General features: G+C 50.6%; 6 protein-coding genes across 6 annotated transcripts; all 6 read left to right on the forward strand.

Moving 5' to 3' along the window:
- Positions 1 to 151: 151 nt before the first annotated feature.
- Positions 152 to 3,504, forward strand: EPUS_05568 (uncharacterized protein; the record flags this gene model as incomplete). The annotated part of the gene is made up of 4 exons (XM_007804427.1): positions 152 to 533; positions 582 to 1,410; positions 1,464 to 2,817; positions 2,866 to 3,504. 4 exons carry the CDS (start codon positions 152 to 154, stop codon positions 3,502 to 3,504), a joined length of 3,204 nt encoding a protein of 1,067 aa, XP_007802618.1.
- An 812-nt stretch (positions 3,505 to 4,316) lies between these two features.
- On the forward strand, positions 4,317 to 6,895 carry EPUS_05569 (uncharacterized protein; the record flags this gene model as incomplete). Its single annotated transcript, XM_007804428.1, has 2 exons — positions 4,317 to 4,395; positions 4,446 to 6,895. The coding sequence occupies 2 exons, from the start codon at positions 4,317 to 4,319 to the stop codon at positions 6,893 to 6,895; spliced, it is 2,529 nt and encodes an 842-aa protein (XP_007802619.1).
- A 1,384-nt stretch (positions 6,896 to 8,279) lies between these two features.
- Positions 8,280 to 10,297, forward strand: EPUS_05570 (uncharacterized protein; the record flags this gene model as incomplete). Its single annotated transcript, XM_007804429.1, has 2 exons — positions 8,280 to 8,452; positions 8,509 to 10,297. The coding sequence occupies 2 exons, from the start codon at positions 8,280 to 8,282 to the stop codon at positions 10,295 to 10,297; spliced, it is 1,962 nt and encodes a 653-aa protein (XP_007802620.1).
- A 2,445-nt stretch (positions 10,298 to 12,742) lies between these two features.
- Positions 12,743 to 14,933, forward strand: EPUS_05571 (uncharacterized protein; the record flags this gene model as incomplete). Its single annotated transcript, XM_007804430.1, has 2 exons — positions 12,743 to 13,060; positions 13,113 to 14,933. The coding sequence occupies 2 exons, from the start codon at positions 12,743 to 12,745 to the stop codon at positions 14,931 to 14,933; spliced, it is 2,139 nt and encodes a 712-aa protein (XP_007802621.1).
- A 753-nt stretch (positions 14,934 to 15,686) lies between these two features.
- Positions 15,687 to 17,723, forward strand: EPUS_05572 (uncharacterized protein; the record flags this gene model as incomplete). The annotated part of the gene is made up of 1 exon (XM_007804431.1): positions 15,687 to 17,723. One exon carries the CDS (start codon positions 15,687 to 15,689, stop codon positions 17,721 to 17,723), a length of 2,037 nt encoding a protein of 678 aa, XP_007802622.1.
- A 567-nt stretch (positions 17,724 to 18,290) lies between these two features.
- On the forward strand, positions 18,291 to 20,057 carry EPUS_05573 (Chitin synthase export chaperone; the record flags this gene model as incomplete). Its single annotated transcript, XM_007804432.1, has 3 exons — positions 18,291 to 19,109; positions 19,186 to 19,553; positions 19,820 to 20,057. The coding sequence occupies 3 exons, from the start codon at positions 18,291 to 18,293 to the stop codon at positions 20,055 to 20,057; spliced, it is 1,425 nt and encodes a 474-aa protein (XP_007802623.1).

Genomic DNA, 20,057 nt, shown 5'->3' on the forward strand with positions numbered 1-20,057 from the left:
CTGCCACCTGTGACTGATCACGCAATGCAAGTGAGACGTGAATAACGGTTAGTCCTGTCCACAACCCGTAGATAATGAGTGCATCTCCTGTTGTAAGCCACACCGTCCCACCACTTACCTAACCTAGCTGCATACTTGACTACAGCTACCCATGTCAGGGCCCGATTCTAACTACTTGGAGTCTGTTGGTGACGACCTTGTCCACTTAGGTGGAAACTGGGCCAGCCTCCAGTATGAGCTCGAGTTGAACCAGGCCAACCAACCCAACCGTCCCGCTCCCCCTCCCACAGATTCAACTGCGGCTCCGCAGTCGCGCTTAGGGCCGGCACCTCTCCCGCATCAACCACCGACAACAGAGCTATCGACTGTGGCGATGACAACTGACGCTCAGCCATATGGCCAGTCTTCATCCTACGAATCTGCAGAGGCCGAAGAAACGAACCAGGAACCGACACCACCCCGTGACCAGCACCGACGAGGTTACCAAGCCTGCGATCCATGTCGAAAGCGCAAAGTAAAATGCGACCTAGGCAGTATGTTCGTGTGTACTTGGTATTTTTCTGATGCTGACATATTACCAGGCGTAGACAATCCTCACGATCCTCCATGCATGCGATGTCGTCGGGAACACAAGAACTGCGTCTTCTCGACAACACGGCGCAAGCGCAAGCAATCCCAGGAGGCAGACGATGCTAGCAGTGATGGCGGGCTAGGAAGAGACAAGAGACGTCTCACAGAACCAACAGAACCAACGGACGATTCAAAGGACGACCGTCTTGGTTACTCATATCCATACTCTTCTGCCTCACCTTATCCCCCAAATGTAAACACGGGGCCGCAATGGCCTTTGCACCCTATGCAAACGAGTTATCCTATGCAACCAAGATCGTCAAATGGTTATGAGCTCAATATGATGGTTGACTCCAATTCTTGCACAGGTGGAAGGTCCTCACAAACACTCTCACCCAGACCTCTTGCTCCAATCACTTCCCCACGTACCAACCCCAGAAATGCAAATGAGCACATGGTCAATAAAGAAGCTGCAAACATTCTGCATCCATCGATAGCTACCAGCCATGAAGCGCTGCATTTGCTGTCAGTAGCTGCAGGGCAAACAGAAGAAGCGAACCGCCAAAATTCACAAAGTCTTCCAAGTCACCTACTGTCACCTTCTACCACCCTTGGCACTCCAAGCTCTGCAGGTGCCCCTCATCGTCGCACAATGTCAAATACCATGGCTCCTGGAGAACAGACCTCTGATCAAGCGGCCAGCTATGGCATGAGGAGCGGCCCAAACTCCAATACTGCCGAGAACCAGAATTACCAGGAAGCTCTCAAGATGTGGTCAAGGATGAGACTTGTGAAGGATGGATGGTTCACAGCAACAGAAGCAATGGCATACATCGATTAGTATGTCACATTCACCTCTCCTGTCCTCTTGGGTTTACGACTAATATGTACAGCTATTACGAGCATCTTGCTCCTATGACGCCAGTGGTGATCAATAACTATCGGCCACTATCCATGCACACCAGTCTTGTCACTGATGAGCCTATTCTTGCTATTACCATGCTGACCATAGCTTCTCGTCACATGCAGTTAGCAGGTCCAGGGGCAACAAGTCGAGCATATCAAATCCATGATGTCCTGTGGAATAATCTACGAGGCATGGTGCAGCGGTTGGTCTGGGGCCAGGAGCAATTCGGAGGGGGATTTTGCAGCGGTGGTGCAGTCAAGACTCACGAGTCCCGGACTGGACAGATCACTTGGAAGGGCAGTTTGCGCACTCTGGGCACCATCGAAGCTCTGCTCTTACTGACTGACTGGCATCCCCGTGCACTTCACTTTCCCCCAGGAGATAATGAGAATCGATTGTTGGATGCAGACTTCCCTCTCAGCGAAGAAGATGAAGCTCCCAAAGCTGCTAGTCTAGAAGCGAATGAAGACGGCAAGGTGGCATTCTCGAGCTGGCTTGAGCCTGCATGGCGTTCAGATCGAATGTCATGGATGCTTTTAGGTGCAGCCGTTACGTTGTCATTCGAGCTTGGTGTGTTTGACAAAGAGCACTACAACTGCAAGCATCATCACGGGCCTGATTCTGAATGCGCCAGAAAGCAACGCGTGCGCAGAATGGTTCTAGTTTACGTATCTCAAACCAGCGGTCGTCTTGGCTTTACTCCAATGCTTTCGTTCGAAGCATGGCGAAAGGACGCTGTGTTTGAGGAGACCGACCCCATCCATCGCACCGGCCCTACTAACCCGATCGAGTTGATGCAGGAATGCTGGATGGGAATTGCTGGTCTGATGTACAAAGCCAATGAGGAGATCTTTTCATCTAAGCAGTACACCCGAGACCTGACCAGTAGCGGGCAGTATATCGAGGCCATTGCCAAATTCAAGCCAATGCTACAAGATTGGAAAGCCAAGTTTGATCGCGTACGACACCAGTTCGACCCGGTCATGCAGCATTTGTTGTCAATGGAGCATGATTACGCTCGCCTCTATATCAACTCTCTGGGTCTGCAAAAGGTAGTCGAGTCGTGGATCAACATATCCAACGAGGCCGCAACCACTGGCAACAACCACAACAATGGCAGTCATGGTGTAGGGGATGCATCTGCGGTCAGCGGCGGAATCACATTTTCACTGTTGCTTGAGATCTGGCGACCCAACAAAGAGTACATTGATGAGGTGTCTGACGCCGCACGAAGCATTCTCAAGACGGTGAAGGAAGGTCTAGTGCCCGGGGGACATCTGACTCATGCTTCTGTGAGGTCGTACTTCCGAATTCTCTCGGGTCTCATGTTCACTTTAAAGGTATGTTTAATTCACACCATGCTATCCTACAACCTAACTTCTCCCTAGCGCTTCAGTTTTGGTGCCTCCGAGCAAGGTGTTCGAGAGTCATTCATGCTCCTCGACTCGATCACAGACGAACTCTCGCGCAGTGTTGTCGACGACGTTCACCTGAGCGCTCGTACTGCTGAACTGGTCAAGATGTTGTCTTCTCATCTACATGCAAAATTCATCCGTCTCCAAGCACCTAACAGTGGCTCAACTGGAAGTAGTCGGGAGAATTCTCGCCATCAAACGCCTCAGCGTCAACAAGACCAGTCAAGCCTACAACACCAGTTCGCTGGTCAGCCTGGACAGCCGCAAGCGCGAACAGCACTGAATAACCCGTTCATCTTCGGCCAACACCTTCCTAGTCTACACGATCCTCTTGCAGGGATACAAGCTCAGTCGATGAGCGAAGTCACGAATGTCGCATACATGCCACCAATTAACTACAATGACTACATGGAGGGCAATCACGGTCTCGGGCAGAATCCAGCTGATTTTGGAACCGGCGTTGACGAGCTTGGTGATTGGTTCGCGCTTCCCTTGAACAATTTCTTCTCTACGGACCCTGCACTAGTACATCAAGGTTTTGGTGGCATTGGACCAACAGTTGGATCCCGGGATATGCTGGAGTTTATTACCAATGAACAGTATGATCGATAGGCAGGCGTGCGAACCTTGGGTAGGAACGGAATGGATTCAATCACGGGTGATGCGGGTTCTGCTATCGAAAGCATTTCAGCAAGCGACGGTGCTCTAGGTGTTGTTGCGGAAGTGCTATGACTGCCGGCTGGCCACTATGCTTGCTGCTCGTCCCCTCGTCCTTTTCTCGGACATGTTCCAGGGTTGAAAGCGTTCTAGCGGATCCTTCTTTGGCTTCAAGATCCTGCATTTTGCTCACTGAGCTGGAACATCCGAAGGCATTTCCAGGTGCTGAGCTACTACCTATTCAGTTCTAGCAGACTAGGATCTCCTCCGTACCCAGTACAGGAGAGAAACCCCAATCCTGCTTAGCATGCTATTAAACTTCTCTTCCCGTATCTGCGTTCCTTGTGATGATTGCCTGATGACAGAGCTTAGTGATGAGGATTGTGTCATTGAGAATGCGGTGGGCTAAGCTTTTCTTCCGTGTATCTATGGTTGCACGTGTGAGAGCGTACGTAGTACTAGTACTACCTAGTACTAGTAGTACAGATCCCGGTAGTTGTTTCGCCCAGATGCCGATGCCGATGCCAGGCTAATCTTCGGACTCGAGACCCTCATTTCACATTTCATCAGCTTCAAATGGAAAGTTGCGCTGCAGTTGCTTAGATGATTCCAAGCCTTCCTCCCCCACTGCAACCGTGATCTTTCTCTACAGAGGCGGCATCCCATGCAGATGTGGTCCCTAGATCTCAAGCCCTCGCTGATCAGCGCCATGCCCTGACATACGTACCTGCGACGAAGTCGACAGCTACCCGCCCCTAAGCCCACCAATGTCACCGCAGTTGTGGACAAGAGACCCCACCAGTACATCTGCCGCTCCCTTTTGCAGCCCGTTCACCATACCTCAAGGTTGGTCAAGTGCTCCACGACATCCCGTGCAGAGCTGACCAGGATGATAGGTTTATTCATAGTCAACGAGACGTTTGAGGTCACGCTCACCCAGAATGGCGTCTTCAGACCGGTGTGCACGGGAGGTTCCTCTGGGATTGTCCACGGCGGCTTCGGTGACAATGCCACCGTCACGGACCTTCGGAGGCCTTTCTACTCGTCGACCACTCCCCAAGTATTTGCTATCGCAGTGGCTACCGTCATCAGCTATTTCTTGGTCATCCTGATCTTCATCACCCCGCGCACCTTTTTCGTGGGTGGCCCAGGAGGAGGGGCTGGTTTCTTAACTCGGAGAGGCTTGAGTGGCAATTCTTCTGTGGTTGGCGTGGGAAGACGCCCACTGTTGCAAAAGATCGCTGCGGTTACCGTTGCGATCTCCATGACCATCGCGACAGCCGACACATTCAAAGTCGTCAAGAGGCAGTACGAGGAAGGATTTATGGACTCGGAGGAAATGGTGCAACAGGTGACCGAAAGCCTCGAGATTCGCGTTGTGCAAGTCATTTCCGACACCTTTCTATGGTTAGCCCAAGTTCAGACTCTTATTCGCCTCTTCCCACGCCACAAGGAGAAAGTCACCATCAAGTGGCTGGGTTTTGCTTTGATTTTGCTCGACGCCATATTCAGCAGCTTAAACAACTTCCTCGTAAATGGCACCAACACCAGACCGACACAGTCTCGCGATGCGATTCCAGCACTCAGCTATTTATTCGAGCTCGCCATAGGTTTCATCTACGCTTCATGTATCATATACTACTCGATATCCAAATATCGATTTGCCTTTTATCATGCCAAGATGCGCAACATATGTCTGGTTGCACTGCTCTCGATAACTTCTGTTCTCATTCCGGTTGTCTTTTTCGTGATTGACGTATCATCCCCCGATATCGCTGCCTGGGGCTTCTACATTCGCTGGGTCGGTGCGGCGGCGGCAAGTGTGGTAGTCTGGGAATGGGTGGAGAGAATTGAAGCATTAGAGAGGGATGAGAGAAAGGATGGAATACTTGGACGGGAGATTTACGACGGTGATGAAATGCTAGATGTTACGACGGCGAACGGAGCTGATTGGCCAAGGAAAAGACGGCTGGACAGCAATGGCAGTGACGATGCCGGAAGCGTACCTGGGTTGAAGGAGCGCTTTCGAGCCAAGAACCGTTCTCTCCGCCTGCGGACGCTCTTGCACAGCCGCATGAAGCCATCTGGAACTGTCGCTCCAGCAGCCGACGACAATGAGGCGGCGCCTTCAGCGGCCGAGCAGAATGTATCACGGCCTGCGCTTCCAGCCGCAGTTGCTACGCCAGTGAGCAGGGCAGAGACTACGAGTGCAGCAAGTACTGTCTATGCTGTTCGTTATCATAACTTGCACAATCCATCTCCTCAGATACTGGAGGATGGCCCGTACGAATCGATGGAATCAAATCAGATTTTGAATGAGTCTACTCCAGGAAACACAGTGAGTGAAAAGGCCATCGAACGCACCGGCACAGAACAGGATACAAGGGGCATGGAAACCCAACTTAGGCGTAATTCACGCCCGCTATGGACTGTTGTGAGTAACCCGTTCAAGAGGAAAAGGGTTTATCCACCTGCAGAAGTGGCTGGGGCACAAGTGTTGGATAGAAACTCTCAGCGTCGTTCGCCAGCAGCATTGGTCAACCCAGAAAAATGGAACATCAGGTCAAAGATGGATGCTTTCACTGCCGTCCAAAGAGACAAACTTCGCTCTCGTCGCCAGGCTGGGAAAGCTGATGATCCGCTTCCTGTGACAATCATTCCAGCTCAGCCGCGAGGTACGAGGACATGGTCTCCCGATGATCTCGCCAAAATCACAAGTGTGCCGACTCACAGCGGTGTCGGACCCTCGCACGACCCTTTACAGCTGCCAAGAAGTCATGATCCGAGCAGTGTCAATGTTGTTGTCGGAGCAGCTCGAGAATGGCAAACATCGTCTCCCGAAGTCATGCACCACCATCAAGAGCCACTGCCTCGGGGAGACCGCTACAGTCCTGTATTCCAAGGACACAATGATCCTACAGAGGGGCCTATGCCTGCTCTCAATGTCGCTCCTACTGGTAAGGACCTCGTTTGTGAGGCTCGTGAGCCTGAGCATATCGATCCGCCATCTACCATTAGGGACAGCAGCTTTGATGATGTGGATGGATCCGGCCATTTGAGTACGAATATCTCAATTCGCGCGGAGGGCGTGCTTGCCTCGAACTCAAGGCGGCCGAGTCAGGAGGCAGATGGAGAGGCCGGTGACACGAGCTGCGTAACCTCAGTGAGATCGGGCATACCAACTACCCCGTCACCACAGCATCTTCAGCTTCCCCCACCGGACCTTTCACAGGAGTCAGCAGACCCTGGAACAGAGCCTGCGGATGGAAAATCCAGTGTTTCAACCAGCCACACGGATCACCTCGCTGACGAAGCAGCCGGATCCGCAGAGGCAAAGCAGCATTAAATGTCACCTATACCTGGCGTACATCGGAATGATCACACATATCTTGCTTTGTGGACGGGCGATCATCTATCTGAATTTAGCGGGGCGTCTGGGGTCTCACTAGGAAGGCCATCACAATTGGATTCTTGTTCAATTTTGGACTATGTGTATATGACTCCTTAAAGAAGAAGCGGCAGGTGGGCATTCAGGGAAAGATCCGGGCATACAGGACAAGTGCAATGGATTGTGGCCCCAGGAAGGGAGAGGGCATTCAGCTTTGGATATCGCTCAACCTGCCTAACTTTTGGTGAGTAGATGAAGGAGATCCATCATGCCCCATCGGCTGGGGCTCTGTTCATACAATATATAAAAACCATACAGGCAGATACATCTATATGTTAAGACACACCCTACAAGCAATGTAATCGGCCTGAGGATATTATGTGCACCGTTTCCTTTCATCTCTTTCCCAACATTTACTACTAGTAGCTGAAGGCTATGGCTTTTTAAGGTATTTCTCTGCAAAGTCAGTGGATAGCCCTCGCTCAGATCAGGTGGCATGCGAAGTAACTTACTGACAGGGACATATGTAGGTTCTATGAGAGTCTTCGCTTGCTATTCATGCATTCTGAACCATCCTGAATGTGAATGTGGAATTGTAAGTTGAATTTTTTTGGTGAAAGCAATCTAGGGGATTCTTCTTGGCACCTCACGAGTACACAATTCTGCGTCGAGTTTGCCTCGCGCTCAGCCCCCTTGACGCCGCCCTTTTAGGACTCAGAGCCTTGTGCGTACGGTTCAACGGAGCCTCCTTGGTTATCCCCATGCCTGCTTGGTTCCTTAGCTGTCTGTAGTACAATCCCCTTCACCAGGTTTTTAGCCTAAGTTAGGTGTCTGCGTACTTTTGCCAGACCCGGACCCATTCTTCAGGGGCACGTCATCCCGAGGAACCTATGATAAGCAATATCCGTGCCCCAATAGGTAGATCCCTCCGGGACGGGAGGACCCACTTACAGGGGGTTCCACCCCACAGTAAGCCACGCGCTGCGCTGCGCCCGGGCTTACAGGGGGTCCAAACGACTCCACCCGATGGGCCAGGATAATGCTTTACAACCATCCGTTGTACTTCTGTCAACACCTCATATGTGCACATGTGGCCTGTGTCATGCTTGAAATATCAGGCATCTGACCTGGCCGATTGCTCCGCCTCACTATCAGCATGGCTTTTGTGATAATGCCCCTCACGATCGCTTTTGTAAGCAAGGATGGGGATACAAAGCCGTTGTTTAAGCCTTGTTCTGGATGAAAATGTCCACGACTCGAGCTCATCAGCTGTCTAGGCTCAACCAAGTTAAGAAGGCCTCTCAGCAGAATCTGTGATAGGGGTTTACCATTTGTCATCAGAATGGGTCCAGAGCGGTCGCCACGCCGGACTTCAAAACGATCTGTTGCCAAAGGAGGCTCTGGGGTTGACCTGGACACTCACCAAGAACTTATTACCAGGCTTTATCATACCGAAGAAAAGTCGCTGGAGGAAGTGATGAGAATCATAAGTGAAGAATGGAACATCAACGTTTCGTTCGTGTGCCTCCAATAAATGCTGACTTATGCCTGTTCAACTAACTAATCAGCAGAGAGAGGGTTTTTAAAGGCAAGATCAGCCAGTGGAATATCCAGCGCAATCTAAGCAGGAACGACGTGGCGGCCGCTCTACATCTAGCTCGGCGGGCGGAGCGGAACGAAAGAACATGTAAAGTTTACATCAGGGACAAGCACGTTAGCTGGGAACGGATTCATGAATATTTGAGGAAGAAGAAAATAAGTGCAGAATCACTGGTAGAGAGCGATCCATGCGATGTCATACCGCCATATATCACTGTCGAGGTTGTGGACTCGGCTGCCACTACACCATTGTTGTCCATACCACCCATTGAGCCCGGATTGGATCTTGTCACTAGCTACAACTATCCTCCGCATTCAGCGCTCAATGGGTCGCACGCCACTACCATGGCCCCAAGTAGCGGTTCGTTGGCCAAGACCACTCCTAGACACGACTTAGCAAATGGATCTTACAATGCGGCTTTCGGTGAGGCAGCTTCAGTCACACTGTCGGCAGAAACATACCAAAAACATCTGCCCCTACCATGGCAACATGATCAGGTAGGGCAGGTTGCCCGGCGCGAGCTTGCTGAATCTACATCAGAATCTCTCACAACGATTGTCCAACAGTCCGTTGGAGATCTAATTGATACCACAGATCCGCCAGTCGAATCGCCTGAAATGTTGAATTTCTACGGTTTTATGTCTGTAACACCGTCGTCCGTTGGCCGTGTACCTGGACAAAGCCAAAGCATAAGTCCTCTCAGTTACACTAAGAGCTCGCTTTACCCGCAGGATCATCTGTTGGACGATACAATGGAAGCGGAGCAGCACAAACACTATTCAAGTAACGACGGATCGTACAGTCATTCGCAGGTAGGATCTGATACCCTCCAGCCACTCGATTGGCCGGCTTACTTCCTCTCACGGTCCATATGGGCCTTGTTACGTAAGAAGGATGGGTTGTACCATGAAGCTGAATTGGCAATGAAAGATGCCTCGAAAAGTTTCGAAAGAATGGTTGCCAATCGTCATGGAAGCTGCTTGACAAGCCTGAACTACTTATTGGGGCTATTGGAAGCTCATGGTAAGCGCGACGTAGCAATGGAGCTTTTGGGGAAGTTCAGCGTTGCGGCATCGTCCATGAAAAGTTCGCCTGAGACGGAGTCAGTCAAACGCACGATCCGATTCAAAATGGATATCTTTTCAGGATTGAAGGTAGAAGAAATGTTTCCTCCAGCTACTTTCAGAGACATCCACTCCTGCTTTGAAAGATCCTGGGGGCCGAATTCACCTTCTACATTGGCATGTCTCTGTAATCTAGGCTGGCGGCTTGCTGGCGACAAAGGTGCTAAACGACATGAGGAAGCACTAGAAGTATTGTCCCAAGCACGCGTCAGCTTGGAACAAAACCTCGGTCACGACAACCCCCAGACCATCATGTGCCTGAATGTGCTTGCCCGGGTGCTCTACAATCTTGGAAATTATCCCGAAGCATTGGAGGTGATGGACATATCAATGAGTCGCATCACTACACAATTCCCTGCTGAATACCACCCATTCCGAGTCGCTGCTCGTCGCAGACACGCCCTTTTCATGGAGAAAGTTCGCAGCGGCAATGCCGAGCCCATACTCCGCGATGTAGCGTCGAAGCGTTTCAGAGTTCTTGGGCCCGACTGCGCGCTGACTCAAGGAAGCATGAAGGAACTGAGAGACTTCTTGAGAGATCAGGGAAGACATGACGACGCAAACAATGCCCTTGAAGCTATCAAAGAGTCAGCGTCGAGCATATCGTGTGGGGAGTCCGTAGTCCCATTGTTCTAGCCACAAGACTAGGCCATGGCATCGCCTAGGATTTACCCTAGGTCTCGCCCCCGCACAATGCAAGAGGGGAGCATACGGGGGCGAAATGTAGGATCTGTCTGTACCACGGAAGACATACCGAATTGTTTGTTTCCAAGAAGGAAATCGAAGACTTTTGAGAGGGTTCCTTGGAAATGCACTTCTAGGAAGGGAAGGCAAGGCGCAGCATTAAATCTGTACGATACATCCTTGTACGAAGTGTAATATAAGCATCCTCTTTGATTCTGGTGTTGGTAGACTTCACCTCGAAGAAAATGAAGTGCCTGAGGCTCCCAGTGGTGGTACCCACCCATAAGTTTTCGTATGCATAAACGCCAAGACTAGGCCAATTTCAGGATCGAAGGTGCTGATTTGATGGGGACGACAATTTGGCTCGGAAAATGTCACGCACACACAGAGGGCATCTTGCATTGGCCTTGCAAGTCCATTTTCGTACTACCCATGCCAGTTGGCAAATTGAATTCGCTGGTCAGTAAGTGCTCGAGGTGACCACAAGCCACAATCAGCAGATGAACCACCGTCCATATGGCCGTATCGTCGAAAACCGAGGCAAGATTACAGACATGCCGACAGGCTCAATACTTGTACACAGGCTGCTTCACAATATTTGTTGCCTCACTCCCGTGGTCCCCGTAATAATAGTGATAAACCCACGTAGAATGTTGAATATAGCCGGAGAAACTCTTCTATTGTTGCGTATGATTCTCAAACAGACGGACAAAAACTACCCTAGAAAGCCCTCCCTCCTGCACTCCTATACCAGAGGAGGTAATGTTGTTTGCGGTGAGTACTGGCTGTCACTAGCCCTTCTTTGAATCGTTTCACCTCGACTGCGATTTACATTCCTTCCTGCCTCTTTCAGGTAATCTTCCCACAGGTCCATATCCTCTTGATTGCAGAGAGTGCTGGCTTATTTACGATGACCAAGCACCAACCAGTGCAGCGTAATGCTAAATATCATAGCGACCGAAATCCACAATGGTGCATATGTTATGGCAAGATAGGATGGCAGCTCTTCCAGTGTTGTTGTGAGAGCCGCAAGCAAAACGGAGATTGTTATCCCAGCAACAAGAAAGTGATAGCGATAAGGATGATGCCTATACCGCTCGAGGATGAAGACAGTGGTAATTCCCCACGCAGCGGAGGCACAGAGAAATACCGTGGGATCTGGATTGCGCAAAGACCTGAACTGGAATCGGTCAGCTTTCCTACCAATTGCAATGACGGATGACTTTGAGCTGTCTTCGTAAAGGATACCATATTTTTTAGCCATGGCCACCCTGAGATATGTGTCCAAATTCCTCCCTCTAGAACTGAACCATATGTCCATTGTTCTGTAGAATTTGTGGCCGAAAGAGTGGCAATGCTACGGTGTTGAGGCCTGTAGCGACTGGTAATATAAGCTGTGCCCAGGTGACAAGCAACACAAGCCCAGCTCCAAAAGTTACTGCGCCGGTTCCGTGGCCACTCCCTACGTTTCTCTCGACCTGATTCTGTGGTCGTACTGTCTCGATAGCAGGGCACTGGATGGTATTGAGTGGGGGGGAATTCTCCAGCCTGCGAACGTTGGGTCATCCCCATAGAGAGTAATGTTGGATTTCAGTCTATGTATAGCGCTCATCGAGTTCTGAGGAAAACGTAGAGATGCCCGGTGCTGAGTTGTGGATGCGCAGATGCATCCAACGACAATGAATGGATGTGAGGGTGCGCTCTCCATCCCTGCTTCGGAGCCTCAAACATAACCTAGGGGCAGTGCCGCTGCGGGACTAGTTAGGCCCTTCGGCCCACCGCCATCGGATGTCACTTTATGCCATGCAGATTGTGGAGAAGTGCCGCAAAGTACGAAACCCCCATAAGAGAACCATCAATCTTTGAATTGCTTCCACCATCCTCTGCTATGGATCTACGTCACTGACATCGAGCTTCTTTCTGGTCTTTCTGCTTTATTTACGTGGACTGTCACACCCCATTGTCACCGTAACGTCCAAGCCTGGACCCTTCAGGTACGCACAGCTTTGTGTTAACATATGTCAACCACGGACGCAAGTATTCGCTGATGACGTTTACTGCTTGCAGAGGCCGTTCTACGCGTTCATAGTAGTATTTCTGGCAAAGAGTGTTCCTGACATACAGTCCAAGTCTCGAATAGTGCGCAAGGTAACCAAGGACCACTTTCGCCGGTGTAAAACCGGGAGTATAGGTAGCAACGACATTTCCGTTCCCATGACTGATCTTTTAAGGCCTGGACTCATTCATCTTACTGATGGGCAATCTTGAGCTGACTTGACTCTTTGTAGAAAACCCCAGCCTTGTCAGAAAGCATCAATCATTCTGCAATTTTCAGGCTCCAATATCGATCCTCAAGCGCTCTTGAATCCTCTTGTCAAGTGATATATGCAGCGAATCATGCCAAAAAAATCTGCCGCCAAACCTCATATACCCGCGAGACACATGAGTGTTAAGGATCAATTGCCAGAGCCCCACCAAACGCCAGAGCTCGTCTTTTTCACCAACTATTTACGCAACATGTTGATTTATGTCGTACTGGGAATCGTATCGGGTGCTCTAGATTGGAACCCGAACGTTGTCTCTATCCTCAATGTCTTCGCCACCACGCTGCTAGCATATCTGTGGAGCTTCACGACGGGAGAGCTCGCTGTTGCTTTAGGCCACACGTTGAGTTGGTTGTGGAAAGCCAGTTTTGTCAATTTCACGGAGGCTATCGTAAGCTGTTGTATCAGTCAATCAATGTTTGATGTCGCTAATCATGGCGTAGTTCAGTTTTCTCTTCGTTCTCAAGAACAATGGGATTCGAACCGGAGTGGTTTCATCGGAGTCTGGCAGCAGTCGACTTGCCATCCACGTACGCGTTCGAGACCGTGGAACCTTCTGGCACCCAGGGGCATGGCCTATCACGCAAGAGCAGCTTGTTAATAAGATCAAAGGCATCCACAAGGGCCTCATGCTGGTTCCCAAAAAACGCACTAACCTAGTTCAACAGCACGTTATGATAATGATCAAACTCTCCATTGAACAGTGGCAGCAATTTGGAGCAATCTATAGGACCTTTCTTGACCGGCACCATGACATCTTCTTTGCACCTCAACATGCATTATGCTCCTCCTTGAGACAAAAACTGGCCATCAAACACGTGATGCATGTCGGTATGTGGCCTGATGGTGTTCACTCGTTCTTGTTGATGGAAAGTTTCAGAGAGACCTGGACTGAGCTTTTAGAAGGTCTGGCTCGCTGTCGAATGGCCAGCGAGGACAAAGATCTCCGTGACTCTGAGACCTGGCTAGGAGTCGCTAAGATGTGGTACAATAACGCCGCTGATAAGCTTCCACATGTGGAAAGGATTCTTTACCGCTTCGCTATGCTGACGAGGCCCGAAACCATTCAACAGCTCTTACGCACCTTGGCGTGTGTAAGCGTTGCACTATTCCAGAGCGCCCGCGAGATTGCTATGCTCTTATTCAACCTACTTCGTGAAGTAAAAGAGAACACCAGCCAGAGGTATCCGCTAATAGTATCCACTTACGTCAAGAGCCACACTGGACTCGGTGAATTTGTGGTGGCACTTCTGGAAAATGCTGTTGGCATTCTTTTCATTGTGCCCAGTACTCTTCGACACATCGAAGCTTATGTGCCCTGGGCCAGGCTTATGTGTCTTCTGAACACGCTAGGAAACCCCGGAAGGGCCAAGCGGCAGGCTGCGTTATTTCCTCCGACGGAGAGGGGTACCATACGTCAGGTTCCCAAGCATTTCGTAATGCGAGGTCTGATCTATTCTCCCTCTCACTACTCAGTTGTACAGCCCGGCCAATCGTTGGTGAATGTGCACGGGACCTCCTGCGAGCCTGCCATTACAAGATGTCAAGAAAACGAGTCCAGCGTACCGATCAAGAATAGCACCGCGCACGCTGAACACGGAGGATCGAAACAAGGTGGTTTTACCGAGCCGGCTACTATTTCGAGGAGAAGCTGTAACAGAACACTCACGCTGGGCAAGGTCTTGCGCGCCTTTTCGCAGCTCGCACCGACCTATCTCATCCTGTGTCAGATTCCTATAGTACTTGCCCAACAAGATCATGATATCTCATATATACCGACCCACCTGGGCTGGATAGCCACACTCTTTCTGGCGAGTGCAGCCGGTATCATCGCCCAGAAGACTAAGGATAAGCCATCACATACTTTGGGGTGGTCATCATGGATGTTCTGTGTCATAGCGTTTGTTTGGGACCAGTTGGACTCAGCAACGCGATTCATTGCTGTTGCTATAGGACTGTCTCCTCTGCTTGCCGTTGGAATGTCCCAGACTTGGAAGAGATGGCGTGAGAACGACTCCTACGAACAAGGCAAACACACGTATTCAAATACGGGAAGCGTTAACCACATTTTGGAGGCGGGCGACAATCCTACACAATACGTTGACGGGTACGATGGGTATTTCTGGACAGATAAATCCTGTCCCGGAGCCGAACTCATCGGAGATCCAAAGAATTCAGTCGAGGAATCGTCTCCGCCTGACTATTACGAGGACCGAGATAGCAGTCCCGAGCCTTGGAATGGGACAGAAGGATTCCAGTTATAGTGTGATGGATGTTAATGATGCGACGATTCGAGATGAGGCCGACGTATAGATCAATGGGTACAGTTAGAAACGGTGCGGTGTGGGCCTTGACGCCTGCGGAGTTATTCTATCCGAACTTTGTATTTAGATTCCTATTAGCTACACATCCCATTTCAGGCATTGAGCTCATCCTGCTCTACAGCGGAAAATTTGTAGAATTGAATTAGGAGTATTTTAAGATTCCATGGATTCACTGCATAATGTCTCCGTGAGCGGATATGTTTGAATATCAGATCCTGTCAATTCCAGTCCAGCTTTTGGTTGATTTTGCTGTCAAGCCTTGGTTGAATGAGCTTGGCCGGAGTTCTTCTTTGCAGGGAGAGACTCTCCAGAGGTTATGCCATCAACGATTGCTCAGTGTGCATAACACACCTTGGTAAGCCATTTGTAGACCAGATAAATCCCGCTATTTCGAACGCATTTTGCCAACAATATCGCTACACTACGGGCTAATACATCCCTTCGTCATACCAACTAATATGGTCCTTGCTTGACAGAATAGTTGTTGACTCTGCTAACGCCATCTAATTAACTAGCCCATGTCTTTTAGCTAGTTACCCCTTCTTCTGGTGAGCTCTCAGAGGCTCTTGGCCATGAACTAGGCAAAGCCTAATAACATAGCTTAAGTATGACAACTTCTGCCCATAAGTTGGAAGTTTCAACGAGCCATCGCTTGTATCACTAATCTATGCAGTCGTATCTAGGCTTGCCAGAATGACACTCACTATCTTGGACGTTCCGCAAGACGTTCTCGAAATCATCTTTCTACATCTTCACCCAAAAAGCTTCCTCAACTTCTGTTGTATCACCAAACAGTTCTGGACAGATCAATATCGAAATCCAACCTACTGGCGTGTCTCGGCGTCAACCACTTTTCGCATTCCCATTTCACCACTATTGCACGCAGAAGGTGAAAGATGGTACTGGCTATACAAGAAGCTACGGACCCAGACCAAGGCTTTCACCTGGGGTCAGGGTTCTAATGGCGAGCTCGGTCTGCCCGTGCTTCCTCGAAGTCATACATCTGCACAATTACCGGTCGTGGACACAAGGCTGAACCGTAATTTGATCCGTCAGGGGAATCCATCACGCCGGCAGCCAGTCAATCGAACTAACGGGCCGGCAGATGGAATGCCATTGTCTAACCGAAGAAATATCTCATGGCCCTCAACCATGGACATTCCCGAAGAAGTGGGTGCTATCGCAGATCTGCAATGTGGTGGATGGTCGACCACGCTGCTCAGCTCTCAGGGTGATCTATATTCAGTCGGATTGCTCTGCGGAGAGGAGTATGTGTCGCCTGGACAGTCTTACGACAGATTAACCCGGCTTGACTATCGATCGAGAGTACCCATCAAAAGCTTTTCAGCAGGTCGAAAGCACGTGATTGGTCTCGACGAAGAAGGATATGTGTGGTCATGGGATCGTATTGAGGCACCTGCTTGGCAGATCTGCGACAAAACCCCCATGAAGGCATCGACCGTTGTTGGTGGGTGGAGCGTAAGTTCTGCTTACACGAAAGAAGGCATTGAATATTGGCGTGTACCCAGTGGAATTTTTGGTGAAGGCACGGATCAAATGAGGACGCCATTAGGCTCGGACAGTCTAGACGCAGCGGGCCATGAAGGCGAGTCGAGCGCTGATGCAGGAATGTTCGTCAAGACCACGGTCATCCCCGGAACCGGTTTTCGCTCCCAGCAGCCGCAGTCGGAAATAGTCCACCAACTGGGCCAGGTACTGAGCCATATTGTTCTGGAAGCCTACATCGTCTTCATCACAGACCTGGCTAAGGTGTTTGCATGCAGGATTGTTGAGGACAGCGATCCGGCAGAGCTCTCGTTTGAGGTGTCAGGTTTCTCGGCGCCAGGCCGACAGCTAAAGGATATTCAGGGTTCCTTTCGAAACTTCGCCATCTTTACAGCCACGGGAGAGGTCTTGTCTGGCAACCAAGATTACCTTGACCGTCTTTACAGCTGGAGGACGGCCTCTACCGAAGCTGACCACTATGTCATTGGTCTAGAGGAGGCCGCAATGGGTGAAGCACGGCTGGGAGATATTCCAGCATTGCAGCACAGAGGAGTCATCTCCATCGCTTACGGAGATTACCACTTCCATGCACTTCATTCAGATGGGCAAATCACTTCTTACGGCGTCGAACCTCGATGCTGTGGTGCTTTGGGTTTGGGTGACACAAGCGGCGGTGCAAGATTTCGCGGCGTCAAGTTCGGAGGTGGTAATATATGGAACCGAGATGCAAGGTTGCTGCCCATTGGATATCGACAAGGGCGAGAGATATGGTTTTCGAAGTCGCAGGAGGCATGGCTCAAACGATTGGAGGATCTGATACGAACACCGGAAGCGTATCCACTTCACCATCCCACGTTTGCGGCTCTTGATGGGCAAGAGGATAAGCAGGGAGCCTACAGTGAGTGGGTAGAGCGGGAAGGACGAGCGTGGGAGGACGGTATACAGAATCAGGATGGACTGCGGAGTTACTTTGCCATTTCCGTTGCAGCGGCAGGCTGGCATAGCGCGGCATTGGTGTTGGAGAACACTGAAATGGCGAAGAAGATCGAGGAGAAGTGGTCAGACAAGGAAGGAAGATATATCTGGGAGAGTCATGGATTCCCCAGAATCAGCTTGCCCACAGGCTTTGAATTTCCGGGTTCGGGAGAATTGCATGAATGGAGGGGAGGTATGCCTTCGGTCGAGGAGCTCGGCCTCGCTGAGCAGGATGTTGACACAGCTTGATTATATAAGAGAATGGCAGATATTGATATTGATATTGTATTTGTATTATGGTGATGGTGAGATCTAATTGCTCGAAGACAAGGGTTGATGTTGATGCTGATATTGATGTTTTTCTTCACATCTATTCTGGGCTCTGAAATCTTTTCCCCTAGCGACCAGCCCAACAGACACTAAGCCATAAGTGGAAAGTGCCTTGTGTTTGTTTAATGCCCACCAATTCATCCCCTGTCGCCCAAGTTGTGGCCCCTGTTGGCCTTGTCGCCGCCGTCTTAGTCTTGTCCTTGTCCTTGCCCTGGTCCCTCGTCCTGGTCTTATGTCCTGCGCTTCGCATCCGGTCGTTACTCATTCGTAGCTACATTCGTTGCTCTCCTCTTCATTCCTTCTCAGCAGTCACTCACTTCAAGTTAGATTCATCAGATGCATTCAGAATAGCCCTGTTGACGCAGCAAACCCCCGTGTACTGGGCACAACCCCTTCTCGCCATCCGGGCTCCTTGAGCCTCCTCTCGACCCGCCATCCCCCAAACACGCTCACTCTTCCTCCCATCAAACACTTCAACCACCCACTATGCCCTTCGGCGACTTCAGCACAATATGCGCTCAAGCCTCTATCCCGCTCTGCGGCCTCGTCGGCCCCGGGACATCCGTCTCCTCCACCTCCTCCACGGGGATAATGGCCACCTGCTACGCGCGCTCCATCGAACTGGCCAACACCATCATCTTCCAGGGGGCCACTGACACCATGCACATCCTCGCGCTGGGCATGACCATCATCATGGTCCTCCACGTGCGCAGCAAATTCACCGCCGTCGGCCGCAAAGAAATCACCACCTTCTTTTACATCTACATGCTCCTGACCGTCATCAGCTTGATCTTGGATGCCGGCGTGATTGCACCAGGCAGCGCGAGTATATATCCGTATTTTGCCGCCATTCAGAATGGGTTGAGCAGCGCGCTGTGTACGTGCTTGCTGATCAATGGGTTTGTGGGGTTTCAGCTTTATGAAGATGGGACGACACTCTCGGTCTGGCTGTTAAGGTTGGCGAGTTTGGGCATGTTCGTCATCTCTTTTGCCGTCAGTTTGCTTACGTTCAAGGGCTGGGCGGGACTTGGACCGATGAATACCACCGGCTTGTTTGTCGTCTTGTATCTGGTCAACGGGATCGAGTTGCTCATCTACGTGGTCATGCAGGTAATTCTCGTTGCGAACACCTTGCAAGATCGCTGGCCGTTGGGGGATATCGCGTTTGGGGTTTGCCTTTTCGTGATCGGTCAGGTCATGCTCTACACTTTCAGCCAGAAGATCTGTGAGAATGTGCAGCATTATCTGGACGGCTTGTTCTTTGCTACGGTCTGCAATCTGCTGGCCGTTATGATGGTTTACAAGGTATGTCGAAACAACCCTGCCCCCCTTTTACCAGCCATTGCAACACCCTCCTCAACTGACTCTTCCTCTTCGACAGTACTGGGATTCCATCACAAAAGAAGACCTCGAATTCTCCGTCGGCACCAAGCAAAACAACTGGGAGGTCAAGGAGAGTCTTCTTCCCTCTTCCTCGTCCGACGCCGCCCTACTACCAGTAGACGATCCGCGTCGCACCAGCGCCTTCGAACAATTACCCCCACCTCTTTCCTCTTCAGTGGATTATGGCAGTCGCAATAGCTTTTATCAACAGCAGCAGCAGCAGGGTAATAACAGGGCGAGTTTGAGTCAGCAGCGAACAAGTCAGAATCTGGCGGCGAGTGGGTTGCATGTTGCGGGTGCAGGTGGGTATGGGAGGGACAGGGAGAGGGAGAGTTATAGAGAGAGGGAGCGGGAGCGGGAAGTGATGTACTGAGTGCTCGATTGATTGTTTGATAGCCATAACGTGGAGTTTTGTCCAGCGGGAGGAAGAGGCTAGCGGGGGGGAGGGCGAGGAAAGGCGAGATGAACGCGGAGAAAGGAAGAAGAAAGGAAGAGGAATGGAAAAGAGGAGCAATGTAATTTTTGGGGGATATACCTGTCTTTGAGCTGAGATACGCGAATGCTATCATGGTGGAAAAAACAACACTCCTCGTACCTGTTGTCCCTTGACCTGTTGATTGATCCATTGACAGATTGATCCATCCCACCCCAACCCATCTCAGCAAACCGCGTCACAACCTCGCACTTGCTCCCTCCCAAGCTCAAGCTCAAAGCTCAACCCCAACCCTAAGCCGCGAAGCAAGGCGACCTGAAGCCAGGCAAGATGTTTCAGGTACCCCTCCGCCAGATCAAGAAGTCCAGACTATCTCCTTCCGCTTCTCTGTCTTACCTGATCCTACCACCCTATCCTGCCTCGTAGATACTCAGTAG

Source organism: Endocarpon pusillum (genome assembly GCF_000464535.1).
Source record: "Endocarpon pusillum Z07020 unplaced genomic scaffold scaffold3361, whole genome shotgun sequence".
NCBI classification, from domain to species: Eukaryota; Fungi; Ascomycota; class Eurotiomycetes; order Verrucariales; family Verrucariaceae; genus Endocarpon; species Endocarpon pusillum.